Source organism: Podarcis pityusensis (assembly GCF_964106645.2).
Source record: "Podarcis pityusensis genome assembly, chromosome: 3".
NCBI lineage: Eukaryota > Metazoa > Chordata > Lepidosauria > Squamata > Lacertidae > Podarcis > Podarcis pityusensis.
The window spans coordinates 111,192,873-111,210,216 of record NC_138026.1 but is presented as its reverse complement, the minus strand read 5'-3'; the positions used below and the strand labels follow the sequence as shown (position 1 = coordinate 111,210,216).

At 46.4% G+C, this 17,344-nt stretch overlaps 1 protein-coding gene across 1 annotated transcript; it reads right to left on the bottom strand.

The window, feature by feature from the left end:
• Positions 1-1,130: 1,130 nt before the first annotated feature.
• Positions 1,131-17,214, bottom strand: CIMIP6 (ciliary microtubule inner protein 6). Its single transcript, XM_081001138.1, is given in 6 exon segments — positions 1,131-1,560; positions 1,562-1,747; positions 5,044-5,159; positions 9,963-10,119; positions 11,629-11,842; positions 17,025-17,214. Coding segments are annotated over 6 exon segments (978 nt in total). The 5' UTR covers positions 17,081-17,214; the 3' UTR covers positions 1,131-1,311.
• Positions 17,215-17,344: the final 130 nt, after the last annotated feature.

Here is a 17,344-nt window from a genome sequence, read left to right as displayed (position 1 = left end):
GGTATTAACGGTTTTAAGAAAAAGGAAACAAACTTGCAAGACGTTTTCGTTTTTCGTCTTGCGAAGCAAGCCCATAGGGAAATTCATCTTGCGAGTTTTTCGTCTTGCGAGCTACCACTGTATATGGCACATCTTTTTCTCTGTGAATCAGTATATGCACTTTCTGAGTGAGCAGAAAGAAGAAATGGAAATGGGAAGGAGATGGCAAGCATCTTTCAATAAGGATAGGTAATAGTTCATCTCCACTGAAGAAGAGAGATATTATGCACATTTCATTTATTCTGGCACTCATAAGCATGGGTAGGCAAACTAAGGCCCGGGGGCCGGATGCGGCCCAATCGCCTTCTAAATCCGGCCCATGGACAGTCCGGGAATCAGCCTGTTTTTACATGAGTAGAATGTGTCCTTTTATTTAAAATGCATCTCTAGGTTATTTGTGCGGCCAGCCTGGTGTTTGAAATAAAAGAATGTGTGCTTTTATTTCAAATGGATCTCTGGGTCTGGCCCCCCACAAGGTCTGAGGGACAGTGGACCAGCCCCCTGCTGAAAAAGTTTGCTGACCCCTGCTCATTGCTAAAAGTGTGAAATGCAAGGTATAGCATTGTGGGTACTGTGAAGAGGAACCTGTATACAGATTTAAAATCAGATCTGCAGCCCTGACCTTGAGAACAAATCCGTTCCAGGAAACTGTTACATCAAAAAGTGAAGGTTGTCGTAACTGTGTCCTTCCTGACTGGGCTGAGCAATGGAACATAACTTACATTCTTATAGACATTGTCTCCTCTGTCACTGTTTCCAACAGAAATAACAATGGCTTCTGCTCATCACAGGATGACAGCGCAGCACATCAAAAAAAAATTTACTGCTAGGATCTGCTTGCCATTCTTGCCAAGAAGCCACAGTTTAAAGGTATCAGACAGGAACCCAAAACACCCCACCACCCAACGCTTGCAAAGAGTCAAAATGTCGGAAGCAAAGCAACACAATTGTTGACATTAATTGCTCATTATTCATTAGCGGCGTCCTTAGTCGCTCTCGATATTCAGGAGAGCAGATAATCCAGATAATTTTGATTTGAGGGGGTGGGCAGGGAAATCACCTAACTGCAACGGCGGAGAGAAACCATAATAAAAGATTCATAGGATTTTATATATGTATAAATATAGGACTCTCATTTTCAAGAGGCATCAAAGCAGGCTGCAGCTGTTGTTATGTAAAGGCGAGAGCGCGTCGCCTCAGACCGTTTGCTGGTGTCAGTTTGTGTTTGGCGTTACTGAAATTACACCAGGCCAACCCCCGCGCTTGGACCTCTTAGGCCTTCTGAATTTCTGCCGGGGACTGTGTGGCTTCATGGATGGGGGTGTCCTCCTGCTGTTTCTCAAGGTAGCCCGTCTTTGGTGGGCTGAGAGGCCTTTTCTCCCCGGAGGGATGGCTCACATCCCCTTCCCCTGCCTGAGAAATCCCTGAACCCTCCTCCTGTCCTTTCTCCGGGGCTCCGGGATCTGTTTTGGCTCCTGCGCCGCTATCTGCTTCTGATAAGCGTAGGTTGGAGTCTGGGGGGCGTCTCTGGGGGATCTGGCAGGCGGAGGCCGGCTGAGGTCATGCAACTTTCCGCAGAGTCCCCTTTCTCTGCTTTTGGCTGTTCCAGCATTTCGGGTCCCCCAGCGCCCGGCTGGGTTCTGGTCCTCTCAGGAACCGACTCCCCCTTCTCCGGTTTTATCTTCGTCCACACAAAAGCGCCGCGTTTCTGGAAAGGGAAACAAGGTTGATGTTAAGCAGGGGGACTTCGGCGGTGAGGAGATGCAGCTGTGAGCTGAATTCATTTATTAGCTCAAGCGCTGGCTGGTCTCTCTCTCTCAGGCCTCTCCTCTGGCCAACGGGGGCTGGGATGTAGCTGGGAGCGAAAAAGAACGGCTGAGCCATCATCTTGCCTGCTTTGCAAAACAAGGAAAGGCGTCGGGGGGAAAGCAACAGGTGAAAACGAAGGAGACAAGACCTTGCCAATGCCATCCCTTTTCCTGCCCGCCCAGTTCTGCTTTTTTTATTTGAAAATGGCTACGGTGCTCTTGCAAACTGGCATTTTCTTTTCCGCAGGGCAGTGCCTATCCCCGTCAAATTTTATTTCTTGCCACACGGGTTGCTATGGATACAATTGCAAACCCCTGGCTGATGCAGGCCAAAGATTTATGAGCTCTTGCCAAATGACTTTGGCCATTAAGGGTTGCATGAGAAGAATAGGATTAATTTGATTTTATATATATAAAAGCGGGGGTGGGAGACAACAACAAGCCAAAGTGAAACAAACAGGGCTCTGTTTTGTTGCAGCATGTCTCCGAGAACAAGCTTCTCCATTTGGAAACCTGATTCAGTGGGAATCTCTCTCTTCTCCAGCATTAATCCTGATTCATCCCATAACCATTTCTTGGTTACCAACTTAGAAGTCCACTCAGTACAGAAGCACTTGACAGACAATGTCAAACAGACAAAAATAATTATGTTAAGGCATGGACGGACATTTAAAAAGATATGCTAGGATGGGAGAAATTAAAATTGTCTCTACTGGGTCAAATTTTTGTGATAAAATGTGAATATATTGCCCAGAATGATGTTTTTGTTCCAAACAATGTCTATCATAGCTAATGACTTACCATTCAGACAATGGCAAAATAAAAAAAATCAAGTTTTTATGGCAAGGGAAAAAACACCACGTGTTAAAGTATTACAAGATGCGAAGGAAAGGGGAGGATTGGCATACCAACGTAAAATTGTACTTTGCAGCCTGTTGCTTAATGTTAATGAAGGAGTTGAGAAATGAGTGGTTCCTGGAAATCGGACATGACTGGATGGAATGGGTATTTGTGGTACGACAAAATTAATGTGGACTTTAAAACCAGCATCTTTTGATAAAAGCAGAAGACAGCCTGTCAATTTTCACGTATCTCCAAATTAAAGAAAGTTTGGTACTGGGAGATACCAAGGAATAATCAAAATTACCAGAAACCGGGTGGCTTTTCAAATAGGCAATGTTTGCTCTAAAATCAAATTACTAAATTAAAATTTCACTGGAATTAACGTCCCAAAGAAGTTTTTGAAAGGCAGCTCCTACTAGACTGAAGATATTGAAATTGAGTGGCCCTGGCCGTGGGGCTTGGGGAGGTCTAGATCCAGCCCTTTGGCAATCTCCAGCTCTGCAAACCCCTGCTTCAGAGAATCTCAGCGGAAGTTTAATTTCTTATCGGACTTCATACCTTCCCTGGGGGTTGCTTACAACCATAATTGCAGCAATGATGTAGCTGGGACACTGGAGGAGCCTCAGTCCTAGGCATACTGAGGGATAATAATTCTTACACTTAGCAAACCATGTCTGTAGTGTTGGAAGACTCCTCAAGAGTCATTTTAACCTGTATTTTAAATTGGTGTTGTTGCTGCTGTTGTTTTTGCCCCCTATTACATTTTTACTATGATTTTATTGGTGTTAGCCACCCTGAGCCCGGCTCTAGCCGGGGAGGGCGGGGTATAAATAAAATTTATTATTATTATTATTATTATTATTATCATCAACATCATCATCATCTACTCCAACGTCCTGTAATGCAGGAATCAACAGGTAATACTAAGGTGCCACACACACAAGGTTCCAATTTTAATAGTAGTAGTAGTAGTAGTAGTAGTAGTAGTAATTCACTATTTATACCCCATCCATCTGGCTGGGTTTCCTCAGCCACTTTGGGCGGCTCCCAGCAGAATATTAAAAACACGATAAAACATCAAACGTTAGAAACTTCCCTAAACAGGGCTGCCTTCAGATGTCTTTTAAAGATAAGATAGCTACTTATTTCCTTCACATCTGAAAGGAGGGCGTTCCACAGGGTGGGCGCCACTACCGAGAAGGCCCTCTGCCTGGTTCCCTGTAACTTCACTTCTCGCAGTGAGGGAACCGCCAGAAGGCCCTCAGAGCTGGACCCCAGTGTCCAGGCTGAACAATGGGGGTGGAGATGCTCCTTCAGGTATACTGGGCTGAGACCATTTAGGGCTTTAAAGGGACTACATCAGGACCACAGCATGTGGGAAGGGGGAAGTTTAACAACAACAAAAAACTCTTCCTCCTGCACTGAATTTAGTCTTTGAGGTGGAGGGTGCTAGGAAGTCCTTGGTCCCTCACACCACAGTGGTAATAATAATAATAATAATAATAATCCATTTTTATTTATACCCTGCCCTTCCCAGTTCAAAAACCTGGCTCAGGGCAGCTAACAACAAATTTCAAAAACTTAATTGTAAAAGCAGAATAAAATACAGTATAAAAACATGAATAACAATAAAATTCAAAATTCAGAAATCAATTTAGGGGAAATAAGCATTAGATCATCCCCCGGGCTAGCTGGCTGAATTGGTCCTACTTGGGCCAGCGAGGAGGCCAGGGGAGAATTAGCTGTGGGATCTCAGAGTGGATTATCTTCATAAAAAGGGAGGGGGAGGGAAGAGAAGGGAAATAAAAGATCAGGCTGAATTCAAATTAAAGGCCAGGTGGAATAGCTCTGTCTTACAGGCCCGATGGAAGGAGGTTAAATCCTGCAGGGCCCTGGTCTCATGGGACAGAGCATTCCACCAGGTCGGAGCCATCACTGAAAAGGCCCTGGCCCTGGTAGAGGATAATCTGACTTCCTTAGGGCCCGGGACCTCTAAACTATGGTTATTCATGGACATACCAGGAGAGGTGGTCCCGTAAATATGAGGGCCCTAAGCCACAAAGGGCTTTAAAGGTCAAGACCAGCACCTGCCCACCTCTTGCCTTCTGCTACAACATCCCAGGATCTTCTTTGTAAGGCAACCAAGTCGCAAAAAAGACATTGCCCTGTCTTTCTAAGGCCATCGGGCTGGTTTGACAGCAGGCATGCCGTTTGCAAATACCCAAAGCCGGTGACTGCAACGCACGCAATGACATTCCCTAGTCCCAGAACAATGTGCTGGAGGCCTTAGGGGTAAACACATCCTTCTGGCTTCCTGCTGAATGTCCAGAGCACAGGATGCACATGGCCTTACCTTCCCTTGATAGGGGATGCAGGGGGTGGCTCTGGCATTGTAGTCGTATTTGAAAGTGATCTGCTCTTGGAAAATTCTCGGAAGGCGGCCCGGCAATGGAGGAGCTGCGAGTGGAACTGTGACAGAAAATGCACAGTATAGTCTTGCTTCCAGGTGGTTTGCATGGCTACATTGCATGCGGGAGACAGGAACACAGGAATCTGCCTTATAGTGAGTTGGACCACTGTGTGATGGCCTGGGATTCGGACTCGGATGCTGAACCTGAGGGATCCCAGCCTGCACAGGATTCCCCGCCTCCAGAACCAGCTGAGCCAGGGCTGGGGCTTGAACCTGAAGGGTCCTCACCTGTGCTGGATCCTCAGGTGCAGGCACCAGCTGAGTCTGCTCTGGCTCCTGAGGTGATGGAGGACCCATTGCCTGCAGGTGCTCCACTCTCAGCCCTGTCAGAGGAAGCTGAGGTTGCCTCTGGGTCCGGTAACCCTCCAGCCTCTCCTGAGCTGCAGAGGCTCAGGGCAGAGAGGCGGAGGGAACTAAGTTCCCACAGGAGGAGTGCTCGCCTCCAGGCCAGGAGAGGCGAGTCACCTGTGGACCGGGGCCGCCCTATGCCTCTGGGCAGATAAAAGCCAGCCAGCCCCAGTCCCAAGTTGCGGGAGCAACGTTGTCGGTAGCCTGTTCCTGTCTGCACCCTGTCCTGCTTCTCTGCCGGAGCTCCTGACTTCACCCGACTCCCTGCCCTACACCCAGCTTCAGCTACGATGGACTGCCTCCACGTTGCACCTTTGACCACGGACCGGCCTCACGGTTATCCCTCGGGACCAGCACACACTGGTTCATCAAGCTTAGTATTGTCTACACCAGCCTTTCTCAACCTGTGGGTCCCCAGATGTTGTTGAACTACAACTTCCATCACCCCTAGCTAGCAAGGCCAGAGCTCAGGGTTTGTGGGAGTTGTAGTCCAACAGCATCTGGGGACCCACAGGTTGAGAACCACTGGTCTACACGGAATGGTAGCATCTCAACAGGGTTTCAGAGAAGGGTTCTCTCCAAGCCCTACATAGAGTTGGCAGGGACTGAACCTGGGACCTTCTGTATGCAAAACAGATGCTCTACCCCTGAGCTACGCCACTTTCCTGATCTGTCCCAGGTGAATAATAATAATAATAATAATAAAAATAATAAATTTATTACTTATACCCCACCCATCTGGTCAGGTTGCCCCAGCCACTCTGGGAGGCTTCCAGCACATATAAAAATATAATAAAACAGCAAACATTAAAAACTTCCCGATACAGGGCTGCCTTCAGATGCCTTCTAAAAGTTGTGTAGTCTTTATCTCCTTGACATCTGATGGGAGGACGTTCCACATGGCAGGTGCCACTACCGAGAAGGCCCTCTGCCTGGGTCCCTGTAATTTCACTTCCAGCAGTGATGGAACTGCTAGAAGGCCCTCGGAGCTGGGCTCTGAACAATCAGTTCAGTAGGGCTGATGTATTTTATTAAACAACAACATTTAAGAAATGGTAAGGTTTCATCTTACTGAATTTCTGCGATATTAGATAACTGCAATGGGAGATAACCTGTTAGATAACTTGTTGAGGCTTCTGTTGTTCCACATTATACAACACCCTCACAACACGCATCTGAAGGCTCCCTGCATCACAGCATTTCTGGCTAGAAGCCCGAAAAAAAAGTCTCCACCGTTCAGAACTGGTCCACAGACACAGTTTCTTTTGTGGCTCAGTAGGTCAAAGCGAGGCTGGATAAACAACTGTCAGGAGTGGCTTAAGAGCCGGACTAGCAAATCCGGCTACAATGCATTCACGTTCGGCTTGGTGACCCAGGATGTCCTTTTCAGCCCCTGCGAAGCTACACTAATGCCCAGGGAAAGGTTAGCTGTCGGTTGTTTCAAAGAATGCAAAGCCCAAATGCTGACCTATACATTCAAAGCATTGTCTCCAGCTTCTATGAGAAATCTGGCTTGCAGGAGCCACGATGGATTTCTGCAGAATATTTCTTTGTGTGTGCATATAGCCTTTTAGGGACCAGTTCTGCCAAGCCCGGCATCTCTGCCGAGACGCTGTCCCCTTGCCTTGAAGAGCACCAGCCCAAATCCAGACAAACAGCTGGCTCCATGTTGGCAGTCCAACAAACACGCTCACATATGGAAGCTATCCTCGCCACCGCCCTTGTAAACATGGAAGTGTGACTGGAGTTGTCACGCTCTGGCTATGTGCTGCTTGCTATAGCTCAGCCATCCGTCATCGTTCGCAAACAAGCTGAACAGCTATTGTGGGGCTGAATTATTGCGGAGAAGTTGACTAAAGGCAGAACCGAAGGTTCTCCTGGGAGGAGAAGCAGAAGGAAATACTGTGTTTATGTGAATCTAATGCCCCATCTTAAAAAGCAGAGACATCACCTTGCCAACAAAGGTCCGTATAGTTAAAGCTATGGTTTTCCCAATAGTGATGTAGGGAAGTGAGAGCTGGACCATAAAGAAGGCTGATCGCCGAAGAATGGATGCTCTTGAATTATGGTGCTGGAGGAGACTCTTGAGAGTCCCATGAACTGCAAGAAGATCAAACCTATCCATTCTGAAGGAAATCAGCCCTGTGTGCTCACTGGAAGGACAGATCCTGAAGCTGAGGCTCCAATACTTTGGCCACCTCATGAGAAGAGAAGACTCCCTGGAAAAGACCCTGATGTTGGGAAAGATGGAGGGCACAAGGAGAAGGGGACGACAGAGGATGAAATGGTTGGACAGTGTTCTCGAAGCTACCAGCATGAGTTTGACCAAACTGCGGGAAGCAGTAGAAGACAGGAGTGCCTGGTGTGCTCTGGTCCATGGGGTCACGAAGAGTCGGACACGACTAAACAACTAAGCAACAACAACAACAATGCCCCATCAGATCTAATGCACACCTCAATTTTCAAGACCTTGAAACCAAAAAAGCATTTGCTGGAGAATGTAAATGTGCCACCAAATCTAATGTGCACTCTAATTTTTGCGGTGTAATTTGGCCAAAAAAGGTGCACATTACATTCAAGTAAATACAGTACCTTACATCACTTTTTTTTAAAAAAAGGGTTTTGCCAATCAATGGGAAACGAAGGCCACAAGTGATGGCTTCTGCAGACTGAATCGCCAAAGTCAGCAGAACTTGCTTAAATTAATACTGCCATAAAGACTCTAATCCAAGATCTAAGGACAAGGAAAGACCTGCAAGCTAACATTGCAGCCTGATTGGGGGGGGGGATGGGACAGAAAGCCCCCAAACTGGGAGCTACTGTTCTTTGTGTTTCATCAATCGAACTGAACTGAAAGGTGCCTATTGCTTGTATGATCAGGAGAAGGTGATTTAAGTGGAGACTGAGAATGGAAGAGTTTAAGGCACTGGAATAGGATCGTTGTTGCCTAGGGTGTAGAAACTCATTTCTGCTACCATCTCTCTGGCTGCAGGCTTCTGCAGCACTGTACACAGAGCTGACGATGGGACGTGTGTGCAGATTATGGGGAACAAAGCCAACACCAAAATTTGGTGCTCCCACCACACCTCTCGCCTCCCATTGCTCGCAATTGTTGCGGCACCCCCACAGTGGCCTCTTGGCTCAGCACCCACTGTAGGCGAACGGTCGCACTCCTGCAAATCTGCCTCTGCTGTGTAATACCACTATCACGAATCAGCTTGAAACCGGAATTCACAGGAGGTGGTTGAAGCTGAGAATTAGGAATCAATACATGTTAGGTCAGCGAAATGTGCGCAGATTTTGGAGCCATCACTCAATGGCGGAGCATGTGGTCTGCCTGAAGGTGGCAAAAGGTTCAATAACAGTTCAATAACAGCCACGAGGGAGCCTGATTTTGTAAGCAAATGTACTACTGCAGCAATCTCCGTTTCCGTCAAGCAACACTTGACATCTGTTGGCTGTTTTCTGTTCCGACTACACTTGTGCATGCAACAGGTCATAGTTTCGACCACATCATATCAGCCAAACTGATAGAGACCACCTCTCCGCAACTGAACCAACCCAGAACCTGCAATCATCACCTGAGGACTTTCTTCGTTTGCCTGCTGCACGTGAGGTCCAGAGGGCAGCAACACAAGAACAGGTCTTTTCTGTGGTGGCTCCCCATTTGTGGAATGCTCTCCCCAGGGAGGCTCACCTGGCGCCTTCACTAAATATCTTTAGGTGCCAGGCAAAAACCTCTCTTCTCCCAGACATTCTATGGCCTTTGAAATGTGTTCATGGGAGAGGGGTTATTGGCTTGCTTTTGTTTCATTGTGGATTTTGCAATCTCATTTTGTATTTTTTATATTGCGAACCACCCTGTCATCTTGGCAATGAAGGGCGGCACGCAGATTTAATAAAGCATAATGCTTTTGCCGAAGAATTGATTATTGAAATAATAATTTTTCACCGAATAATTGATGCTTTTGAATTATGGTGTTGGAGGAGACTCTTGAGAGTCCCATGGACTGCAAGAAGATCAAACGCATCCATTCTTAAGGAAATTAGCCCTGAGTGCTCACTTGAAGGACAGATCCTGAAGCTGAGGCTCCAATACTTTGGCCACCTCATGAGAAGAGAAGACTCCCTGGAAAAGACTCTGATGTTGGGAAAGATTGAGGGGTCAAGGAGAAGGGGACGACAGAGGACGAGATGGTTAGACAGTGTTCTCAAAGCTACCAGCATGAGTTTGACCAAACTGCGGGAGGCAGTGGAAGACAGGAGTGCCTGGCGTGCTCTGGTCCATGGGGTCACGAAGAGTCGGACACGACTAAACGACTAAACAACAACAACAGAAGCAGAAGCTGAACCACCTTTATATTACTTGTCTAGTTTTGGTGGAAAGAGAGAAGGGAAGGGAAGGGAAGGGAAGGGAAGGGAAGGGAAGGGAAGCTTTCCCCTAAAAGTCTTACCTATTCCACGCGAAGGTTGCCGCTTATTGCCGAACTTAAGGGGCCGAATCAATCTGCAGGCTGGCTTCTGGAAATGACTTCTTTGAGTGCTCTGCTTGTCGTAAGGTGGTTTAGGGCACGGCACAACAAAGGGTTCGCTGCTTGGCCACCAATGATCCTTTGCAGGGAACATAAATTAATTTGTCAACAACTAGCCTATAGAATTGCCATTATTTATACTTTCCAAGTTTATACATTTCATTAATTTTACAATCAATTTAACATTTCAAAATTTGACTTCCTCCCCCCCCCTTTCTGCGGTTCCTTAAATGTATGTTTTTTTAATATCTTCTGCATATACATTTAACTTGCTTCTTTCATTATCTACTGTAAATATATGCTCTTGTGAAACTGCAGGTTATTACAATAATCCTGCTAATGTTTTATCTGTTTACAGTTTATCTGTAAATAGTCAATAAACCATTTCCATTCTATTATAAAAAGCTTGCTATCTTTATTTCTTATTCTTCCGGTAAGTTTCACCATTTCTGCATATTCCATAAGTTTTTGTATCCATTCTTCCTTTACTGGGACTTCTGCTCCTTTTCACTTTTGTGCAAGTAGCATTCTTGCTGCTGTAGTAGCACACATAAATAAATTTCTATACAATTTAGGTAGTTCTGCTCTATAATTCCCAAAATTCTCCCCCCGCCCCTTCTGACGAAACCATGCTTTGGTGCATGGGTGGGGAACCTTCTTCAAGCTTCCAGGGGCCACATAGCAATGGCAGGCAGTTCTAAAAGCAAATTGATGTGCCAATTACCTTCCTGCAGAAATTTGTGGTTCTTGTACACAAAAACCGGACTGTCTTGCCAGAGTGGTGCATGCTCTAGTTATCTCCTGCTTGGACTACTGCAATGCGCTCTACGTGGGGCTACCTTTGAAGGTGACCCGGAAACTGCAATTAATCCAGAATGCAGCAGCTAGACTGGTGACTGGGAGTGGCCGCCGGGACTACATAACACCAGTCCTGAGAGATCTGCATTGGCTCCCAGTACGTTTCTGAGCACAAGTCAAAGTGTTGGTGCTGACCTTTAAAGCCCTAAATGGCCTCAGTCCTGTATACCTGAAGGAGCGTCTCCACCCCCATCGTTCAGCCCGGACACTGAGATCCAGCACTGAGGGCCTTCTGGTGGTTCCCTCAGTACGAGAAGCCAAGTTACAGGGAACCAGACAGAGGGCCTTCTCGGTAGTGGCGCCCACCCTGTGGAACGCCCTCCCTTCAGATGTGAAGGAAATAAGTAGCTATCTTATCTTTAAAAGACATCTGAAGGCAGCCCTGTTTAGGGAAGCTTTTAATATTTAATGCTGTATTGTTTTTAACACTCGATTGGAAGCCGCCCAGAGTGGCTGGGGAAACTCAGCCAGATGGGCGGGGTATAAATAAAAAATTATTATTATTATTATTAATGCAAAAAATATTTGAGGGTACAGGGCAGGACCAGGCAAAACATATTTGAGGGTACAGGGCAGGACCAGTGAGGGTTGTGGCCTGGGGAGAGTCCTGAGGGCCAGACCGAGAAACCAAGAGGGCGACATTTGGCCCTCAGGCCTAAGATTCCCCAGTCTGGGTTTAGCACTGTGGCTAAACTGGACCATGATCTCACTTTCACTAAGCCATCCTCACCTGCTTTGATTTTGTGCTGTCTGTGTCCATATACAATATTGGCTTATTTAAAAACTTGGTATTCAGCTTAATGCATTTTGCGTGTATCGGCTGAGGGTTATTACGGCACTCCAGCTTATACTGCTGTTCCTTTGGCGTATGTTCCTCTTCGGTTTTAGCTAGCACCTTATTCCTTTCTGGGAACTCGAGGTTAAGTACTCTGTAGGAATCTGGGCTGAAAAAAATATGAGAAAGCAGGACAGCACTTACTACCCTGGAAATGACGCTGGTTTTAAAAACACACACATAAAAACCACTTCTGAAGCTCTAAAGTGTGGATATCTCCCTCAAGTTAAAACAGCAGGCGTTTTTTTAAAGTGCATGGATATTTAGTAAAAATGCCTCTCCATCACAATATAATTGCAACAACAAATGCAATATGCATTTGAGCAATACGGGCGAGGTAAAACGGAAATAAAACAGAGTAGGTGGGAAATGTAATGGGAGTTCGGTAACATAGCATAGCTAGCAAGCAAGGAAAACAACGTTTCTTGTGTTAATTGGTGTATATATACTGGCATCCAGTATCAGCATTAAGGTTCCTACTGAAAAGTCACCTGTCCACTCAGGGTTTCCCCGAAGGGTGATCCAGCTATGTTGTTGTTGTTTAGTCATTTAGTCGTGTCCGACTCTTCATGACCCCATGGACCAGAGCACGCCAGGCACTCCTGTCTTCCACTGCCTCCCGCAGTTTGGTCAAACTCATGCTGGTAGCTTCGAGAACACTGTCCAACCATCTCGTCCTCTGTCGTCCCCTTCTCCTTGTGCCCTCCATCTTTCCCCACATCAGGGTCTTTTCCAGGGCGTCTTCTCTTCTCATGAGGTGGCCAAAGTACTGGAGTCTCAGCTTCAGGATCTGTCCTTCCAGTGAGCACTCAGGGCTGATTTCCTTCAAAATGGATGCGTTTGATCTTCTTGCAGTCCATGGGACTCTCAAGAGTCTCCTCCAGCACCATAATTCAAAAGCAAAGATGCTGTCTAGGTTTCATAAATCTGATCTACCGATTTGCGATGCGTTTAACGTTTGTTTCGCTGCTGTAAATTTATTGTTGATTTTGGTGTATGCAATCAGAAACGAAGCCATACAGATGTGAACCGATGTGAAGTGCATGTAGCAGGCAGGGGGAAGGAGCACTTTGCTGGACTCCAAGACAGAAATAAGAACACACCCTTAGCTCCTGCGCTCTTTCCTGCTCCGAGTCTGCCGTGCCTTGTCTGCGGCCTTCCAGCAACTGGGCGTCCGAAATACCTCGTTCTCGATAAGCGGCTGTTCAGGAAGGGCTCATTCTAAAATTAATGGGCGAGCCTGTCCCCACTCAACATTCCACCTTGCCAGGCTTCGCATTCCTGTTCCTCACCCTTCCCCTCCAACAGCAACAGCCCTTCCTCCCAGATTTATTAACGGCTTGCTGGGAAGTCAAGCCAAAGACGACCCATCTCCCTTTGAGCTCTGACACTGGAGGGTCGACTCAGCATCTCCATCACCTTGTCTCTAATGGGTTTTTCCTCCTCACCCCTGATAGCATCCTCGAATAATGGCCCATATCTGCTCCTGGTGCCTGCTTCTCAGCTGAAAACCCCCACCTCTTCCCCACTCCACTGCCCCCGGCCTGCATTTTATAGGCACTTAGTGATGTCGTCTCCAAAGGGCCCTACTACAAGGCAGTTTTCAAGCACCATTCAAGGTCAATAAGCTCTCAAGATATTGAACGTATTGTTAGATCTATCTATATATGCCATGTGTTTTGGCATGTGTGTGTGCATGCGCAGGACTGCTTTCTACTTCAGGGTTTCTGGACTCTTCTAAATGGATAGAACAGACTTTCAGTCAAGGCTGGCCCAAGAGGTGGACCCCAGATTGGAGTCCCAGATTGGAGGGGTGAGGGGAGATCTATATCACCAGTGTCAAAGCAATGATTCTTCAACCTCAACTTCATTGGACTGGTCATGTTGTGCGGATGCCTGATTATTGTCTTCCAAAGCAACTACTCTACTCCAAACTTAAAAATGGAAAGCATAATGCTGGTGGTCAACAAAAGACTCTCTCAAGGCAAATCTAAAAAGATGTAGTATAAACACTGACAACTGGGAAACACTGGCTTGTGAGTGCTCCAATTGGAGAACAGCCTTTACCAAAGGTGTCATGGACTTTGAAGACGCTCAAACTCAGGACGTAAGGGAGAAACATGCTAAGAGGAAGGCATGTTTGGCAAATCCACACCGTGATCAACTCCCGCCTGGAAACCTATGTTCCCATTGTGGAAGGACATGTGGATCCAGAATTGGCCTCCACAGTCACTTACAGACTCACTTTTAAAACCGTGTTTATGGAAGACAATCTTACTTGACTACGAGTGATCGCCAAAGAAGAAGAATACCAGGAAGATCTACATCAGGAACATCAGAACACTGGGATCTGCTGCCCTGGTGGATCTCTTGCCCCATGGGTAGGCAGGTCCTGCTGCTGCATGAGGACAGAGAGGGGCATCTGTCCGTGCAGGAAAGAGGGAAGCCCCAGTTTTCATTTATCACTTTGTTTTCAGGGGCCACGGGGCAAGAAGCTTGTCCCAAGTCACAAAAGCAATGACTTCAGCCTTTCTGCATGCAGCTCTAAATGCCCTCTCCTTGAAGAGCCAGAAGCAGCTGCTATTTCTTTTCCTTGCCCATGTTACCTGTTTTCTCGGCCAGAGGGAGAGAAGAACAGGTAGAGATGGCAAGAAGAGAAGAATTATCCCTGACCCCTGACGCCAACCCAGGCATGCCTCTTTGGAAATATTAAGAGGAGGGACTCATGGAGAGATGAAACAGGCAGCCTCTGCTGATGACAAGCAATTCTGCTGCACCTCTGCACCAGATGTGACTGGATTATCCAATCACAGCTGATGCAGAGACATGCTCTGGGACAGAAGAGCATTACTCACTGCGAGCAGGGAGTTTGGGTGGCCAGCAGCGGCCTTCTGACAGTTGCCTATCATGACACGCTGTTCGTTTGGGAACAGGTGCCTGGGTGGACAATGCCAAGGGTTAGATAGCTGCATCATTTTTCATAGCTCTTGTGAGCGAAGAAAATTGGTCTCAAATAACCGAGTGCATCTGTTCTAACTTACGAACTAGAAGGGTTTGTTTTTATTTTATGTACTAGAAAGCTTTGGGGGCAAGTGGGAGGTATGTGTTTGTTTGTTTGTTTGTTTTGGTAAGAAAAATATAAATGGTTTTATGAAATCGGTATCACCTGATGGAGGTTTAATACGTTTTGTGAGTTTGGTTTTAGTATGGGTATATTTTACTGCTGTTAAGTTGCTTTAGGAGTTTGCTTTTGTGAGCGGGGGGAGAATAATGAGGGTTTTTTTTTTTTAAAAAAAGCAATTAACCATTTGCCCCAAATTATCCTCAGAGGACTACTTGCACTGTTTTCACTTGTTGTGAAGACAAAACACGGTGGCTTTGATTTGGCTTTGGTGTGAGAGCTGGGGGATAGGAATACAGGCAAAGCCTGTTACAGCAAGAGTAAGGTACCTTTATTGCTGTGGGCCTAACTCCCTCCCACTACAAATCAGGCAGGCACAGTCCCTGATATGTTTCAGGTGCCAGGTTAAAATGGTTTTATTTCACTATTGGAATATGAATGCTGTTCCAGCATTTGCCGTCTTCTGATATTCTAGCTTATGTTTTAAGTTCTGTGTATTTTATGCTCTACTCTTTTAAGCCGCTTTGAGACAAATTGTAGAAAGCGGGGTATAAATTTCTTGAACAAAACAAAATTATTTCTGCAACTGCATTCCTGGCTTAGGAACATTGCCACCATGGAATACACTTGAATTTTTTTACCTGATGCCCATCAAAAGCCGTGTCAGAAACTAGTACAGTGGTACCTCGGTTTACGAACTTAATCTGTTCCGGAAGTCCGTTCTTAAACCAAAGCCGTTCTTAAATCCAGGTGAGCTTTCCCTAATGAGGCCTCCCGCCGCTGGTGCCCTTCCACTTTTCGGCTTCTGTTCACAGACGGAGATAAAGTTCGCTAGCCAGAACACTACTTCCAGTTTTGTGGAGTTTGTATACCAAATAGTTCGTAAACAGGGCTGTTCTTAAACCGAGGCACCACTGTATGTGCTTAGAAGTAACACAATTATACATGAAAATATAATCTTATTTTAAAAACAGCTTTAAAAGTGTTTTTTTGTGTTATTCAATAAGTTGTAGGTACAGTACAACAACAATGCAGAAAGACTGCAATACTGCTTCATGACATATGACCAAAGGAATACTTTGAATTATTAGTTGGAAGGAGAGATGGAGATTTGGAAAACAGAGCGGCCACCTCTCTACAATCAAGCAAGACTTGGGAGCCTTTTAACAGCTAACAGGAAAGCAGCTGAGGTTCAGGAAGTGATGCCTTTTTATGCCACTGCACACAGGAAACACTGAAGCTGTGGTCCTCTACTTACAATGATGTAAGCCCCAACTAAAACCACTGTGACTTACTTCTAAGTAGACACTGTAAACCTACCTCTCCTAGAGCTCTTCAGGGCCGAGAAGCTCCGGCAGGTTTCTCTTGTTATTTTTGAAAGCAGCAAACTTTTAAAGATTATTTAAAAGCTTTAATTTTTATTATTATTTGAAAACAGCAAAGTTTCAAAGCTCTTAAAACCGTGATCACCGACCTTTTTGCGGAGATCATCACAGTAAGGGCCGGATTTAGGTTTGATGAGGCCCTAAGCTACTGAAGGTAATGGGGCCCTTTATATGTCCAGCTGTCCTTTGTCAACAACAACTTGTTGCTGTTTTTTGTGTTAAATATATGCTATATGGTAATTTATGGACCTAACAGGTATCTAAAGCCATTTGCACATAACAAAATATGTATTTTATCAAAGTAATTGTTGAACTGAAATACGATTATTTGGAATTTGCTGCCAAGGAGTGTGGTGGAGTCTCCTTCTTTGGAGGTCTTTAAGCAGAGGCTTGACAACCATATGTCAGGAGTGCTCTGATGGTGTTTCCTGCTTGGCAGGGGGTTGGACTCGATGGCCTTTGTGGTCTCTTCCAACTCTATGATTCTATGATTAAGAAGAAGTATATTAAGAGTGAATTTTTGAGGGGAGCCCCAAGAGAGTGGAGCCCTAAGCTATAGCTTGTTTAGCTTATACAGTATGTAAATCCAGCACTGCCACAATACCCTTCATGCAGGGTTTCTTGAAACCAGCCCTGGCACCCTCCTGGCACAAGGGTGGGCTGAATATCTGGGGGCCTTTTAAAATCAATATCTCCTGACTCCGGGGGGGGGATGGAAGGGGGGGCTGCCTCTGCAAAGCCAACTCCCGCAGAGCCCCCTGGCAGGGGATGCTGCAGCAACTTACATGTAGCGCGGGGGGGCCTTTTTCCGCCGCCCCATCTCCAGGATCTCGTACAACATGGTGCTAGCAGGCTTGGCACCCAAGAGAAGGGGGAGAGGGGCGTGGGAGGGCGCGCAGCTTCGAACGCCGCGACAGGGAGACTTCAGATGCAGCGCCGCGTTTTGATGCTTTGATGCCGGATGGTTGCTAGGCGACTGCATCCCGGAGAAAGGCGGGGACAGAACGCGGAGGGCGGAATGTAGGCGGTGCGCGCTCCCCTTGGCCAATCAGAATCGCCCCTCTGGCCGTCCGTTAGTATGTACCTGTTCATGCTTTAAAGCCGG